This window comes from Vigna umbellata, chromosome 4 (assembly GCF_029865625.1).
Source record: "Vigna umbellata cultivar VRB3 chromosome 4, Vumbellata_1.0, whole genome shotgun sequence".
Taxonomy (NCBI): Eukaryota; Viridiplantae; Streptophyta; class Magnoliopsida; order Fabales; family Fabaceae; genus Vigna; species Vigna umbellata.
In genome coordinates, this window is record NC_142168.1 from 36,553,547 (window position 1) to 36,569,249 (window position 15,703).

The following is a 15,703-nucleotide window of genomic DNA, read 5'->3' on the forward strand; positions in this document are numbered from 1 at the left end:
GTATTTAGTGTACATGAATTTTGATATGAGAATTTTTATGGTTCTTTGCTCGCTGATATTTCAAGGTAAATTTCTTTTTCTGACGCTGAAATTGGGAGGGGATATATTGCTGTTACGTGCATGGAACCCTGTTTATGATGCTAATGTTGCACTATTCTGTAGCCTGTAAGAGGTTTTTTAGTCTAGTGGAAGTGTAAGGTCTTTGTGCTACTCTTTTCAAATGTTGGGTTGAGAATTAGGCGTCATCACTGACAGGAAATTCTCCGCTAAGTTTGGTATGAGTGTAAAATGTATTCATGAATTTGCATGCAGATTAAGACACGTGAAGTGTACAATTGTGAGAAACTAGTCATTCTTGTGTATAAACTTTTATTAGATAGAGAGAGAAATCAGAAAGAATATCTTGTAATTAGATAAATGCCAGTAACACACTATTATTGATTGCAATTTATTGAAACTTAAAAATTTTGGTAGGTCCCTCTTCTTATTCAGTGAATTTCTCTTGATTTTGTAGTTTTCAATAAATTGTATTGTGTTAGGAAGAGTATTGATAGAATGATGAAAGTATAAAGATGACGAGTCACCAGGTAACAACTCTACTAAGTGAGACTGAGTTTGTTATTACAGTCTGACAATGGCAGCTGTAACTAACTATGCTGAAATACAAATGTCAGGCTATAGAATATCCTGAGATATACTCAAGAAGAATATTCTGTTGCAACTTTTAGGTTGCTTCTTAATCTTATTGAAACTGATCGTAACTGGAATTAGCCTCTAATTTCTAGGAAGATTTTGAAATCTTCACAGGGTATTATTGACCCACAAATGGTTTGACTTTCACCTCCTTTTTCCTAGTGGAGGTTCCTGCAATATTGAATCTATCATCCTGAAATCGTTTTCTTTCCTGGAGAAGGATATGGTAGAGATCTCAATTAACCACACTAAATCATTCTTGTTTAATTAGTGTTACTGTAGAATTAGTGGGCTAATGCTCAAATTTACAGCATATATTGCCTGTTGCTTTGTTTTCTGTTTTTCAGTTGTATAACATATGCACTCATATCATAGTTTCTTAAAATTGATAAATGGAGTCATTCCAAGAAAATGAGAAAAGAGTGAGAAAGCTAGAGAAAATACGGAGAGAGATCTGAACTAGTATTCTGTTATTAAAACCTTATCTCTGAAAAATATGAACTAAGAACAACTACAGTTGACCGGCAACTGCTAACAGCATTCAGATAGAGTGTCAGGGTTGAGTTACGGAGTATGAGGCTTAAGTCGTACATAGGAAGTGTGGGATTGTTAGATTTTGAACTCTCCAATTACAAGAACTGTATTAGTGTTCTTCACCATCTCCCTTAGCCATAATTAATATTGGCATTGTAGCATTCGATTGGGACTAGTCAGAGGGCTAGTGCACAACCAGCCGGTGAGTTCTAAGGCTATGTGGGGTTTTAGGATCCAAATGAAAGGTATGGGACTCCAGTTTTACATTGGGAGTTGGGATTCTGGTGTAGGATTTTTATAGGTTTTGGACTCTTCCTACTGCATTTCTGTGTGGTTCTTACAAGGTTCTTATCATAGTGTCAGTTTTATCCAAGTTTAAACTTAATTTAACTGCCGACAAAAGGACTAAACAAGCGGAAGATTATCTTCTCTAACAATGATTATCTACTGTTTGTTACACTTTTACTTTGAATGTTTGGATGAGAAGGTGTACTGGTCCATAAACTACTCATGCACTGTGATGCAGGCCTTTTGTGGTAAATGAACTGGAGCCCCAGCACCTTCTTCATGACCGAAGGAAAGTATACGAGGTACATGGATTGAGTCAATCTCCCTCTTTTTTAGGTTTTAATCTAAACTCTTTGTAGTTTTCACGTATGATGAAGCTTTGTTCTTTTGGCTTTGAATGCCTTGCAAATGTGCTATCTGGCTTTAACTGCTGATAACTCTGCTCCGCATGCTGTATTGGCTTGGGTTTCGACTTAAGGCCTTAACTTTTTCTCATTGTTTATTTAACAGCTGATATTTATATGTACATTTTTAGCATGAAGCCAACCCAAGGAAGTGAATAACTGAACTTTGAGTTTGTGTTAGTTCGCGTGTTGCTAAGAAAGGAAAAAAGAAAAAATTCACTCATTAAAGTTATATTGGCTTGTCCTCTGCTCTTTCCCGGGACAAACTTTTAGTGAAGATCATATTTCTATTTAGTGTTAGTTATGAATTTATGTCTAATTACAGTAAAATATGCTATGCTATTTCTTTGATGATATATATAATTTATTTTTATAAATGTTCAATTTTGGGCTTCAAGCGTCTTGAAATGTTTGGAATACCCGTTCCAAGATATGCCCTTGTAATTAGGGAAGTCCCGTATCAACAACTGGATTACTTTATTGAGGAAGAAGATTTTGTTGAGGTTCATGGCATGCGGTTTTTTAAGCCATTTGTAGAGAAGCCTGTTGATGGTAAGCTCGTTTCTTGTGTGGGTGATACTCTTTACTTTGCTTCCGTCTATTTCATTAGTATTTTTCTTTTTGGATACAAAGTAACTAATGAATGATATGTGCATTCTATTGGCTTGTTTTATCGTGGGTTGGGATGTTCATTTTGTTCCATTTTTTTTTCTGCCAATCATTGTTATATGTAATGTACATTGACTTCTTTTATCATGATAATGATTTTCGGGGGTTTTCTTTTTGTTCCTTTATCTTTTACCAAGTAGTCATTGATATAAGTAATTTACATTGGATTGTTTTGTCAAAACAAAGATTTTCAGTCGTGTTATTTTTGTCCTATTTTTTTTATTAGACAGCCCAAGTGTTAACTCATGATATGTGGAGTCTGCAATCGAATTTTCAACTGCAGGAATCGCAATCAATAAAAGTTAATCTTACTAAAATAAATATAATTTAAAAATTCTTACAGCATTGAATCGAAATTAATATAGATGAAAATCAATAACATGTTTTGAATGTGATATTCAAAATTTCAGGCGGAAACAATAGGGAATAGCATTCACTCACACTATGGCTTACAAGTTGTGTGATGTAAATACATCTTTTGCGTTTTTTAGTGTTAGGATATTTATCCTATTTTATCATCATTATATTGTGTTAAGGGTTACCCTATTTATTATGATTATATTGTGTCAAGGGTTACCCTATTTATCATGATTATATTGTGTCTAGGATTATTTATCATGATTATATTGTGTCTAGGGTTACCCTATTTATTATGTACTTTTGTATCAATTTATTCTTATAAATAGAAGATCATGAGAGGGGTCAATCAAGCCCTCTAAAATTATTTTACTGTTTAATTCTGAAGTTGGTATGTTCAAATCACGAGTAGTAACTTCTATAACAGGTTATTATATCTTTATGTCATTTCTTGAAATGATGGAACTCAACTACATGTGGTCATTGACTATTTGGAAGGAATAATAAAATACGTAATAGGTAAATGAATACTTACCGAAAATAAGTTAGTTTATCTATTTTTCTGCTTGATAATAATATTTATAAGTAAACCCTAGTGCATTAATGATATACCAAACTTGCACATCACATGAGCCCTATGCAGCTTTTACTCTTCAGAGATATGTGCTGGACTTATAAGACTCATGGAAAATGTTTTAACTTGTGATGCAATTTGTTACATTGCATTCATGACACTTTGAATTTATTAAATAATGAGCCAGACTGTCAGTCTTTATATTACATGCACTTGCAGGAATGTTATACATTATATCTCGCACACTAGACTTGCCCATGATTCATTTATTTGCCTTACATAGTTCGCTAGCGTTTTTTGTGGGTTACGTACTATATTTTAACTTTGTACAATAATGGTGTTAATTCTCATTAGAAAAATAAGTTGAATTATTGTCCTATTTAACAGAATGTAGCTGAATTTCCAGCTGTGTCTCTGGCAGAAATCCTCTATAATCAGTAATTTCTGCTTTTAATAAAAGTGAAAACCTGATCCTTTTTATTACTAATAATAATTAGACCACATACAAAATATCTTAAAATATCACTACTATTCCTATATAAGTCCAATAGGATTAGCTCCATATATATATATATATATATATATATTACAGGGTCTTACTCGAAGCTGATTTCTTCAGTGATTCCTAAGAAGTGCTTTTGTGAGAATATCAACAACCTACTGTCTTGTTTGAATGTAGGACAATTGAAAAATTTAATTGTTTACTTTTTTTTTAGAAAAAAATGTCTATTGATATTAATATGTTTTGTCCGATCATGATGGATTGCATTCTGGGCAATACTGATTGTTGTTTTTGGTGTTTTGAAGGAAGAAACTCCTTGTTTTGGGGAAACCTGTGTTTGTGCTAGAATCTCAACTATAAACAGATGCTTTCTATAATTTATTTAGAATTCTGTGTATCATTTTTTCCTTAGCTTCAACAATAAACACTTTTTGTTGGTAAAATGAAAATTTCATATTCCTTATCTGTCATGACTTAGGGACACAAGGTGATGTAATGAGAATCTTAGATAATTTGATGAAGGGCATGTGAAAACCATTTGCATCATGTTTTATCTCTTGCGTACCTTGATATTATGTTAGTGTTTACTTATTGTACTTTCAATTTTGTGTGTTTTTCCATTGCAAGTCCTCTAGCATGATTTTCTTGTTGTATCTGATACTAAATGAATGGAAGTTATAACCCCAAAATGCGTTAATTGTTCAATCATGATTGGAAATATATTTCTCAATTTTTTTAATAACTGTCATTTCTGTGCTTTTTGAAGCTGATAACCACAGTATAATGATATATTATCCCAGTTCAGCTGGTGGAGGTATGAAGGAATTGTTTAGGAAGGTGAGCTTTAGGCACTCTCCCTAGGTAGGTGGGTCATGTGTGTAATATTCTACTATTAACATGATATGATCTGTAGAAGACATTCTTTTTCTAATAGACTGGTTCAAACTGATTACTTTTTTGGTTTGTTTTTCTGTCGAAATAACTAACCCAGTGATGAGGTTTTATTAGTTCTCATCTGTGTAATAATCATCATCCTATTCTGTCATATTTTTAAATGGGAGGATTACATTGGTTGGATGCCTGTATGCTATCTCCAGTAATTATATTGCAATACAATCTTTCGAAAGCATATATAAGTAGTTGTAAATATAAATGTATACTATGCCTTCTTACAACTTGAGCTTTAACATCGCTTGTTTTTCAGTAACATGCTCTTTGCATAATTTATAGTGCTTCCTTTATCTCTTTTATGAGTTATAGTTAATCAACTTGGTCTCTGTTTTGGGTATAACATTATCTTAGGTTGGAAATAGGTCAAGTGAGTTTCACCCAGACGTGAGAAGAGTAAGGCGTGAAGGATCCTACATTTATGAGGAGTTTATGCCAACTGGAGGAACAGATGTTAAGGTTTGGCAGTTTTGAGATTTATGTTGCTTTCTATTCCTTTTCTCTTAAATGTAGTTCAAATGTTTCTCCATATCTTTTTGCATATTAGAATGGTCTCTTAAAATTTTGATAAATGACTGTAGGTGTACACAGTAGGTCCTGAATATGCTCATGCTGAGGCAAGGAAGTCACCTGTTGTTGATGGTGTTGTTATGAGAAATCCTGATGGGAAGGAAGTAAGTAGAATTCATCGCTTTTCTCAGATATTCTTTCTCTGTTCTCGTATAAATTTGGTCTTCGTTGCCTATCCATTTAGCATTACAAGATGGTCCTTCTTAGTTATTAGTCCATTCCTAGGAAAAGCTTTTTCCTACTTAGGTTTCATCATGTTGTTTTCTGTCAATCTCTAGGTTTCCAGTTATGCAGCTTTAAAACAATATATATTTCTGTATGAGTTTCTTTTTTCATCTTTTTGGGTTACATTTTAGTTAATTGAAGGACACAGATCCTTTTGGTTGGGCCAAACATAGTGCTTTAAATATTCTTCTTTTCATACATTCAATCAGTGAAACGGTGCTTGGTATTTCTGTTTATGATTATTAATTACCAATAGAAAGCCTTATATTAAAATTGATCTTTTTAGTCCTTGTAATTAGAGCAAAAATTGTTTTAATTCCTCCAAATGTCTTTTACCTAAATATTGTCTAACTGAATACTTTAGAAGGAAAACAATCATGTGGCTTGGTAATTGATGATAAGAAAGCAAAATCAAATTAGTTTGTCCAATGTTATTCATATAAAAGAAATCTTTGATAATATTTGGACAGAGCGACCAAAACCGGCTTTTTTCAAATTACAAGGACTAAATACATCAATTTAAATATAGGGACAAAAACTTTTACACCAAATTCAGACCAGAAACATATTGTGAGTAAATAGTCCATGCACTAAGTTGTAAAGGTTCTTTTACATTTTTATCTGATCACATGTCGTAGTGTATGGTATTTGCTAACTTTTGCAATGACTATTTAAAAAGTCGTACTTTCATGATTCTGATTAACATGGTAAAACTTTAATAATAGTGCGTAAAAAGTATACAATATTCTTTTTATTACATGATAATATACGGATAATCTGAAAATGTATTATACCGTCATCCAATCACAAATCATCATTTAAAATCATTGTGAAAGTAAAAAAAAAAGTTACCATACATGATTGTTTGTGATTGGATGACAATGTAAATTATTTTGCCCTAGTTGTGGTTAGCCTTTTTTTTTCCTAATTATTATTTGTATAAAAGAAATAAATCATTCAGAAAAGAAAAGATTATTACAAAGAATTAGGCGGCCAAGAGATCCTCGTTACAAAAAAAAAAAAAATTAGAGAACGAAGAAACGTCAATGAAGAAAAACTTTCCTATCTGGTTCAATATAGCCATTTGGTCCATTGTTTGCAATATAAGCCCATTGACAACCAACAATAATCTTCACAGCAGGTAAAAGAACTAGCTCCCAAGTGCCACTAGCCTTTAAGCCTATACACTTAGGTACACACACAAAATACGTAGAGAAATTAAGAGAGCAATATAATGGGGATAGTCAGTCATAACGAAGAGTACATACATATAAAGGACTAGGATTGTCTCTGGACTAAATACCTTTTTGTCATTTGAGTCTTTCTGGTTGCCTAAATTGGTTATTCTTTTTTGCTGGTAATTGTTAAAAAGTGTTTGGTCCCTAATCGTGCAAACATCTCATTGTTGTCTTAATTTTTGAGTGTATGAATAGAAGGAACAAACATGTCCCATTACAAAGCAAGTCAGAATTGCTTGCTTGAAACAATATTTTAACATGTTGAAGCAGTTTGCCTTCTCATTTGGCAGGTCAGGTATCCAGTGTTACTATCTCCTGCTGAGAAGGAAATGGCAAGAGACGTTTGCATTGCATTCAGTCAAGCGGTATGTGGTATTTAATGTGGTAACTATACGTTAATAAAATATATTGTATTTTTTTAGTGAGTATTATCTTTTAAAACAGTGTGTACGGCTCCTTGGTTGTATAGTTGGATTTATTTTGTGTACAATTTCTGTTCTAATCATTAATCTTAATGTTGTGTTGGATTGTATTTTTAAAACTGCTATTGAATCATGTCAATCGCGATGTTTCTATTTCTCTTTCCATTTTAGCTGCTTGTTCTTTTATTTTATAGCTTTTTTGCCTCTGTGAATTTTGATATTTAGCTTAGAAAATATGTTCTAAATTATTTTGCTGATAGTTTAACCATCTTGATAAGTCCTATCAACGAATCAATCTAGTGTTTTAGAAAATGAATCTTATTATTTCAGTGGATTTAATCCAAAAGAGCGCATCTCTAATTTTAATTTTCTAAGGAAATCCTAAAGTGAATTAAATTCTATTACTTCACTTTATCTGACTTTCTTTGTTTTGGGTTGTGAATCTGTGAGCTAACGGTTATGTAGGTAAAATGTGGCTGGGCCAATGAAGTTTACACAGTATTTTATGAGTTTCTAAATTAATGAATGTGATTCTCTTTAAAATATTGATTCAATGAAATATTTACATGAGTATAAGAAAATAATTTTTCTGATCATATTTATGCCCTCCTTTAAATTTATGTTGCTTTCAGGTTTGTGGATTTGATCTCTTGAGAAGTCAGGGACGCTCGTATGTTTGTGATGTGAATGGATGGAGCTTTGTTAAAAATTCGTACAAGTAAATTTTGTAATTAGATATTTTTGTTTTGATATGGAAGAACGGTTTAAAATACTCTATTAGTTTTTCACTTTCTTTACATTAACAGAAAATCATAGGATCAGTTCTTCCCAATTTGATATATATCTGATTTTCCCTTCTTTCTTTATTAAATATTGGGAAGGATAGATATTACAGTACTTCAAAAAGTTATAAATGCTACACTGAGTGATTAGTGAGAACTTCTATCATCGTAACCAATGCAAATAGGGTGTTGAACTCTGATTCCATCCAATAAAGTTCCTTTTGCTAGAAGCAACATTTCTAATAGTTTCCATTGGGATAAATATGCATACGTAACTGATCTCTGGAAAAGAATGTCGCAAATTAAAATTCTTATCTTGTTTTAGCCAATCACTTGTCATGCTGAATGGTTGACTGGATATTATCCGTCATTTTTTATATTCTAATTTGTAATTGTTGAAGATCTCACATCAATTAGAAATGTGGTCAAAGTATATTGGTGCAAACCTCACTTTACAAGTTTGTTTTATGAGGTTGAATTATATTTAAAGTCTATTTTCTAAGCTTAAAGTCTATTTTCTGAAATAAGATCAAAGTTTATCCTAGTGAAGTTTGTTTGGCCTATCATAGATATTCATACCCATGCTCAAAATGCATAGTCTTTGGCTAAGAATTTGTGTTATAAATCTCATATTGACTAGAGATATGACTAAATTATAATATATAAGTAGGTACAAACTTAACCTTACTACCTAATTTTGTGAAGCTGAGTTATATTTAAAGTTGACTTGATGGTATAAAAACCTATATTAGCAGTGGTAATTAGTTTTATCATGCCACCTTTTATTGAACCACTATTGGACCGATCATAAATATCTAGTCTCAAGCTCAATGTGTCCATTCCTTAACAAGGAGTGTTGGAGATTCCACGTCAACTAGAAGTATAGTCAAATTATACTATATAAGTGAAAAACCCACACTTTACAAGCTGGTTTTGTAAAGTTGAATTAGATTAAAATCTAGTTTCTAAATGTACCAAATAGTAATTTCATATGAAGAGTATATATGATCAATTTATAGAATGTATATCAAGTGCTCGATGAATTAAGGAAAGACAAAAGAACTGTTTCCATTTCATATTTTAAACCATTATTGAGCTATCACTAAAGCTTATGGCATGCCCTAGCTCTTGAATAGGCAAAAATTGTCAAACCAAAGGTAAATAATCCAAGAGAAGAGAGTATGAAGAGGAATGTAGGTGAAAAAACCTTTAAATTTGTCTCTCTGTCTCTTATATACTTTGCTTATTACTATCACAAAGTCAAATGCTTTATATTACCCATAATATATATTACCCATAATGATTTTTATTACGTAATTTCCTTTTGTGTCATAGTCATTACAAAGTGATGAAAACTAGTTCAAGGGAAACAAATTCCCTTGTCATTTATGTACTCTTACAGAAATTACAAATTTGGAACTCTAGAAAAACGATGTCACACTTCTAAGAAAATGAAAACCTTTACTTGATTCAAGAAATTTTGCTTGATGTATGACAAATTAACCTTTCTTCTAATATTTTTTTTGTTCTACACGTTGTCTCTAGACCTTTTTATGGTATACATTGTTTCTCAACTATTTTTGTGCTTTTCAAAATCATATTATTTTGTTTTTCTACTGAAGGTATTATGATGATTCTGCCTGTGTGCTACGGAAGATGTTGTTAGATGCAAAAGCTCCCCATCTTTCTTCAGTGGTTCCACCAACTTTACCATGGAAAGTAAATGAACTAACCCAACCTTCTGAGCCACTAACTCGTGAGCCACTAACTCGTCAGGGTAGTGGTATTAGTGGCACTTTTGGACAATCTGAGGAACTGCGATGTGTAATTGCTGTTATTCGTCAGTATGTACTATTTTTTTTTTTTCATTTGATTAGTTTAATGTGTGGTTTCTTATATACTATTCACTTTCGGTAGTGGTGATAGAACTCCAAAACAGAAAGTGAAGCTAAAGGTTACTGAGGAAAAGTTGTTGAACTTAATGTTGAAATACAATGGTGGCCGACCCAAATCTGAGGTAATGCTATTTTTGGTCCTTCGATGACTATTGTTAAGACTTTAACTATGTAGGCAAACAAGTAGTTATCTGATTGAGACCAATTATATTCTCATCATTTCTATTTGTAGTAATCAATATGGAGACTTTAACTATTTTTGGTCCTTCGATGACTATTGTTAAGACTTTAACTATGTAGGCAAACAAGTAGTTATCTGATTGAGACCAATTATATTCTCATCATTTCTATTTGTAGTAATCAATATGGAGATAAGAATACTTTGAAATGAATTAGATGATTCTAAAGATATTTTGCACCTAATCAATATGGAGATATTGAGGAAATTTTTATCCTTATAATCTTGTATTTACAACACTCTCCCTCTAGTTGGAATATTGATCATTCCCAACTTCACAAATATCTTGAATATACAATGAGGAAGCTTCTTAATGAAAATGTCTGCTATCTCTCACTTGAAACCCTAGGTTTCTCTCTCTTCAAAACCTTATGTTTCCCTATTGCATTTCTAGACCATCTCCCTGCCTCTGCCATGCTCAACATGTGTTCAAGAACTATCTCCTCTGCCATAGTTACTTGTACAAAAAGAGGTCTTGGCACTAGAGGAGGGTGTCCTAGCCATAGAGGTCGTTCTCAATGCACATATTATAATCGGTCCCTACCAAGAAAATTGTTGCTTTTTACATGGCTTTCCTAACACAACCAATATTTCCAAATCTGAAGTTTCTGAGCCGAAGTTCTCTAATAAAGAATAGGTTTAATCCTTTTCGACATCCCTATTTGTGTACGAATGTCTGAGATAGGTCCTCGTTTTCTAAAGTGTATCAAAATAGTCCTTAATTTTGAAAATTGATATCAATTGAGTCCTTTCCGTTAAGTTGGCTGGACGGCGTTAAAAAAATTGATGAGTGGGATGCTGAGATGACGAACGAACGCTCGTCCACCACCGAACGAACGCTCGTCGACCTCTTACCGCTGGACGACCGTTCGTTCGGTGGTGGACGAGCGTTCGTTCGCTGGTGGACGAGCGTTCGTTCGTCATCTCAGCATCCCACTCATCAATTTTTTTAACGTCGTCCAGCCAACTTAACGGGAAGGACTCAATTGATATCAATTTTCAAAATTAAGGACCATTTTGATACACTTTAGAAAACGAGGACCTATCTCAGACATTCGTACACAAATAGGGATGTCGAAAAGGATTAAACCTAAAGAATATAATGAATATCTTAGGTTCAAATTTGACGACTAAGCGCAACCTTTCACTCATTCTATTTTGTCACAAGCTTGCATTTCTCAAACATTTGAGTGTCAAAGTTCATGGATAATTGATTGTGATTCTTTTATTGATATTTCTGGTAATGCTTCAGTATGATTTGGTTTGTAAGTTGAGTTGCTCTCTTTATGGTCTCAAACAATCTCTTTGTGCTTGTTTTGGAAAGTTCAGCCACATTGTTCAATCCTTTGGGCTGAAATGTAGTGCGGTAAACCATTTTGTTTTCTATTGTCACATCTACCTTGGAAAATGTCTACTTAATAGTGTATGTTGAGGATATAGTCATTATAGGGAATGATGTTACTAAAATCTCTTAGTTAAAGTAACACCTATATAATCATTTTAAGACCAAGGATCTTGGAAATAAATATTTTTTAGACATAGAAGTAGATCAATCAAAGGAAGGAGTTGTAATCTCTCAAAGGAAATATGCTCTTAATATCTTAAAAGAGACAAAAATGATTGATTGTAAACCAAGGGATTGTTCTGTCGATACAAATCCAAAATTAGTGGTAGAACAGGGGGAATTTTTCTCTATCCTTGAAAGAGATAGAAGATTGGTCGGAAAATTTATTTATCTCACTATCACTAGACTAGATTTATCTTTGGTAGTTGATGTTGTGAGTCAATTCATGCAAAATCATTGCATTGATGACTGAAATGTTATTCATATTCTAATATACTTCAGCAAGACTCTAGTAGAAGGACTACTTTGACTCTAGTAGAAGGACTACTTTGACTCTAGTAGAAGGACTACTTTATGAACATAAAGGGAATACCCATATCTTTGGATATTGTGATTCTGATTGGGTTGGTTCACCTATGGATAGACACTGATAGGAGGTTATTGGTGTATGAGAGAAGAAAGAAACGTTAGTTATCTAACTGTACGTTAGTTATCTAACTGTTTTACAGTTAGATAAGGGGCGGGAATGTTATTGTATAAATAGGAGTTTGGTAGTTGGAGAGAGGGCTTTTGGATTCGTTATTGTTTGTCTGAACAGGATAGTTATTTCCTGTTGGGGGAGGTTAGGCTCCCATACTTTGACTCTTGTATTCTTTCTCTGTTCAATAATATTTCGGAGGTTATACAGTATTTTTGGCTGTTCTTGTGTGTTGAGAGGGATATCGATTAGGTTTCTTTATAGGAAACCTAACAATTTGGTCCGACCTGCCGGATCCAAATCGTGGGGAGTTGACGGGGCGTGAGAAAATGGAGGAGGCTACGGAGGCAAGATTGGAGGCTATTGAGATTACGATGGAAGGTATGAAGGCTGAATCGGCAGCAGTAAGACGAGACCTGCAACAGATTATGAGGATCTTGGGTACGCGTGGAAATCAAGCGGAAGGGAGCTCGGATGATAGTTTGGTGAACGATAATCAGAATCGCGTTGGAGGAGGAAACGAAAATGGGAGAACCGGCGATAGAGGGACGGAACAGAAACCATGGCGGAAGAAGGTAGAATTACCGACATTCGAGGGGGAAGAGCCTCTCGGTTGGCTAAACAGGGCCGAGAGATTTTTCGACATCCAAAAAGTGACGAGTGACGAGGATAAGGTGGAAATCGCTTACGTTAGTATGGAGGGGAGTGCGGCATATTGGTTTACATTTTGGAAAGCGAAAGCGAAGAACCGTTCTTGGGTCGGTCTGAAGGCAGCGATGACCAATCGTTTCGGTGGAGGGTTTAGAGGATCGGTTTACGAAAGATTATCGACACTGAGACAGGACGATACGGTGGAGGAGTTCGTCCGCAATTTTGAAGTTCTAACGGGACAAACCAAGGAAATACCGGAGGAGCAAGTGCTTGGTTATTTCCTTGCGGGATTGAGGGAAGATGTAAAAGGGCAAGTGAGAATCCAGAATCCGCCCGGTTTGATGGAAGCTATGCGGATTGCGAGAGATGTGGAGGATGCGATAATGAGAGCGCAGGGGAGTTTCTTGGGTGGGTTCAAGATTAACCCGTCCGGTACACGGCCCATGGGAAACGTGACACGGGCAGACTTGAGTAGGTCGACGACGACGCCGAATGGAAGAACAGAGGTCGCGGGGTCAGTATGGAGAGACGCCGTCACGGCGAACTCGATGACTAGGGGAACTAATGTGAATGGAGGAGAGAATAGAGGGAGATTAGTGAGGAATTTGCCGTACCCGGAGTTCCTAAAACGAAAGGAAGAGGGGCGTGGTTATAGGTGCGGGGGTCCTTTTGAACCGGGACACCGCTGTCCTGAGAAAAGTTTGAGAGTCCTCTTGTTGGCTGAAGACGAGGAGGAGGACGATGGTGAGGGGGTGGCCAATCTGGAAGAGAAGCCGATGGAACTCTCGGCTTGTTCGGCAGAAGGATTAACATCCACGAAGACCCTGAAGCTGAAGGGTAAGATTGGAGATAAGGAGGTAGTGGTATTAATAGATAGTGGGGCTAGCCACAACTACATCAGTAAAGGGTTGACGGAGGAGTTACACTTATCGGTGGCAGATACACCCGTGTATAATGTCAGCTTAGGAGATGGGCATAAAAAAATCGCACAGGGGAGATGCGAGGGAGTGACACTGCGACTGGAAAATGTTGACGTTGAGGAGGATTTCTACGTGTTTGAGTTAGGAGGCGTTGACGTGATATTGGGAGTTGCATGGCTGGCGAAACTGGGAGAGGTGAGAACGAACTGGGGTAAAATGACGATGGAATATGTAATGGGGGATAAAAAGATTCAGATTAGAGGAGATCCAACTCTAGCGCGCCAGCTGGTAAAGCCAAAAAGTCTCTTGAAGATGGTGGATGCTGAGTCATGGGCGGTAGTTTGGAGTTTGTGCGTAGTGGAGGCAGAGGGAAATCCTGAGTGGGGAACTGATTTGACGGAACATCAGAGAGGGGAATTAGTGCGCCTGCTGCAAACACACTATGGGGTATTTCGTGACATGCAAAGCCTTCCCCCGACACGTAGCAAGGAGCACCGCATACAGCTGAAGGAAGGAAGTGATCCGGTAAATGTTCGTCCCTATCGGTACCCGTATCTAATGAAGGACGAGATCGAGCGTCAAGTGGAGGACATGCTTAAAGCGGGTATCATCAGACCCAGTTCCAGCCCTTTTTCCAGCCCCGTCATCCTTGTGAAGAAGAAGGATGGGAGTTGGAGATTTTGCGTTGATTACCGCGCTTTAAATAAAGCCACCGTCCCGGACAAGTTTCCCATACCCGTAATTGAGGAGCGGCTGGATGAATTGAAGGGGGCACGATATTTTTCGAAGATTGATCTGAAATCTGGTTACCACCAGATCAGAATGGAGGAAAGGGATGTGCACAAGACGGCGTTTCGAACTCACCAAGGTCAATTTGAATTTCTGGTGATGCCTTTTGGCCTTATGAATGCACCGGCCACTTTTCAAAGTACCATGAATAATTTGTTGCGGCCGTATCTAAGAAAATGGGTGTTGGTATTTTTCGATGACATCCTAGTTTACAGCCCGACATGGAAAGATCATTTGGAGCAGCTGGAAATGGTGTTGCAGGTGTTGGAACAGGATGGGTGGGTCGCAAATCAGAAGAAGTGTGAATTCGGGAGAAAAAAGATACGCTATCTGGGTCATCAGATCTCAGAACTTGGGGTAGAGATGGATAGTGAGAAGACGAAGGCAGTCGTGGAATGGGGGGAGCCGAGAACTTTGAAAGCTTTGAGAGGTTTTCTCGGATTGACGGGCTATTATAGACGTTTTGTAGAAGGGTATGGTAAATTGGCGAAACCTCTGACCGAGCTACTTAAGAAGGGGAGGTTCGAATGGTCATTGGAGGCGCGGGTAGCCATGAATAAGTTGAAGGCTGCAATTACTTCAGCACCAGTTTTAGCTTTGCCGGATTTTAACACGGAATTAGTATTGAATGCGATGCATCTGGAGGGGGGGTAGGGGCTGTCCTAACCCAAAATAGACGTCCGATTGCATTCTACAGCAAGGCTTTGTCGGAGAATTCCTTGAACAAATCAGTATACGAGAAGGAATTAATGGCCTTAGTTCTAGCCATCCAACATTGGAGGCCCTACTTAGTAGGGAGGAGGTTCAAGGTGTATACGGATCAACGGAGTTTGAAGTACTTAATGGAGCAAAGGATTACCACACAGAACCAGCAAAACTGGCTGGCCAAACTCATGGGGTATGACTTCGAGATTGTCTATAAAAAAGGGGCAACCAACCGGGCAGCAGATGCACTGTCCAGG

The 15,703-nt window shown here is 36.0% G+C and overlaps 2 protein-coding genes across 8 annotated transcripts in view; both read left to right on the forward strand.

Annotated features, from left to right (window-relative positions):
• The window catches only part of LOC124848904 (inositol hexakisphosphate and diphosphoinositol-pentakisphosphate kinase VIP2-like), a 33,661-nt gene that overhangs the window by 2,331 nt on the left and 15,627 nt on the right, over positions 1 to 15,703 (forward strand). For 3 of the 7 annotated variants that reach the window (XM_088111677.1, XM_088111674.1, XM_088111675.1), the window contains exons 5-13: positions 1,754 to 1,817; positions 2,318 to 2,471; positions 4,788 to 4,858; positions 5,324 to 5,428; positions 5,551 to 5,643; positions 7,293 to 7,367; positions 8,057 to 8,142; positions 9,829 to 10,050; positions 10,124 to 10,223. In XM_088111677.1, coding sequence (XP_087967803.1) covers positions 1,754 to 1,817; positions 2,318 to 2,471; positions 4,788 to 4,858; positions 5,324 to 5,428; positions 5,551 to 5,643; positions 7,293 to 7,367; positions 8,057 to 8,142; positions 9,829 to 10,050; positions 10,124 to 10,223 — 970 coding nt within the window. The other 4 variants (XM_088111678.1, XM_088111679.1, XM_088111676.1 and 1 more) reach the window with 4 other exon arrangements.
• LOC148200050 (uncharacterized) lies at positions 12,547 to 15,500 on the forward strand. The gene has a single exon (XM_088114161.1). It carries the CDS (start codon positions 12,711 to 12,713, stop codon positions 15,393 to 15,395), a length of 2,685 nt encoding a protein of 894 aa, XP_087970287.1. The 5' UTR covers positions 12,547 to 12,710; the 3' UTR covers positions 15,396 to 15,500.

Coding starts and splice junctions, on each gene's coding strand:
- LOC148200050 (XM_088114161.1), top strand. CDS start 12,711: ATGGAGGAGGCTACGGAGGCAAGATTGGAGGCTATTGAGATTACGATG.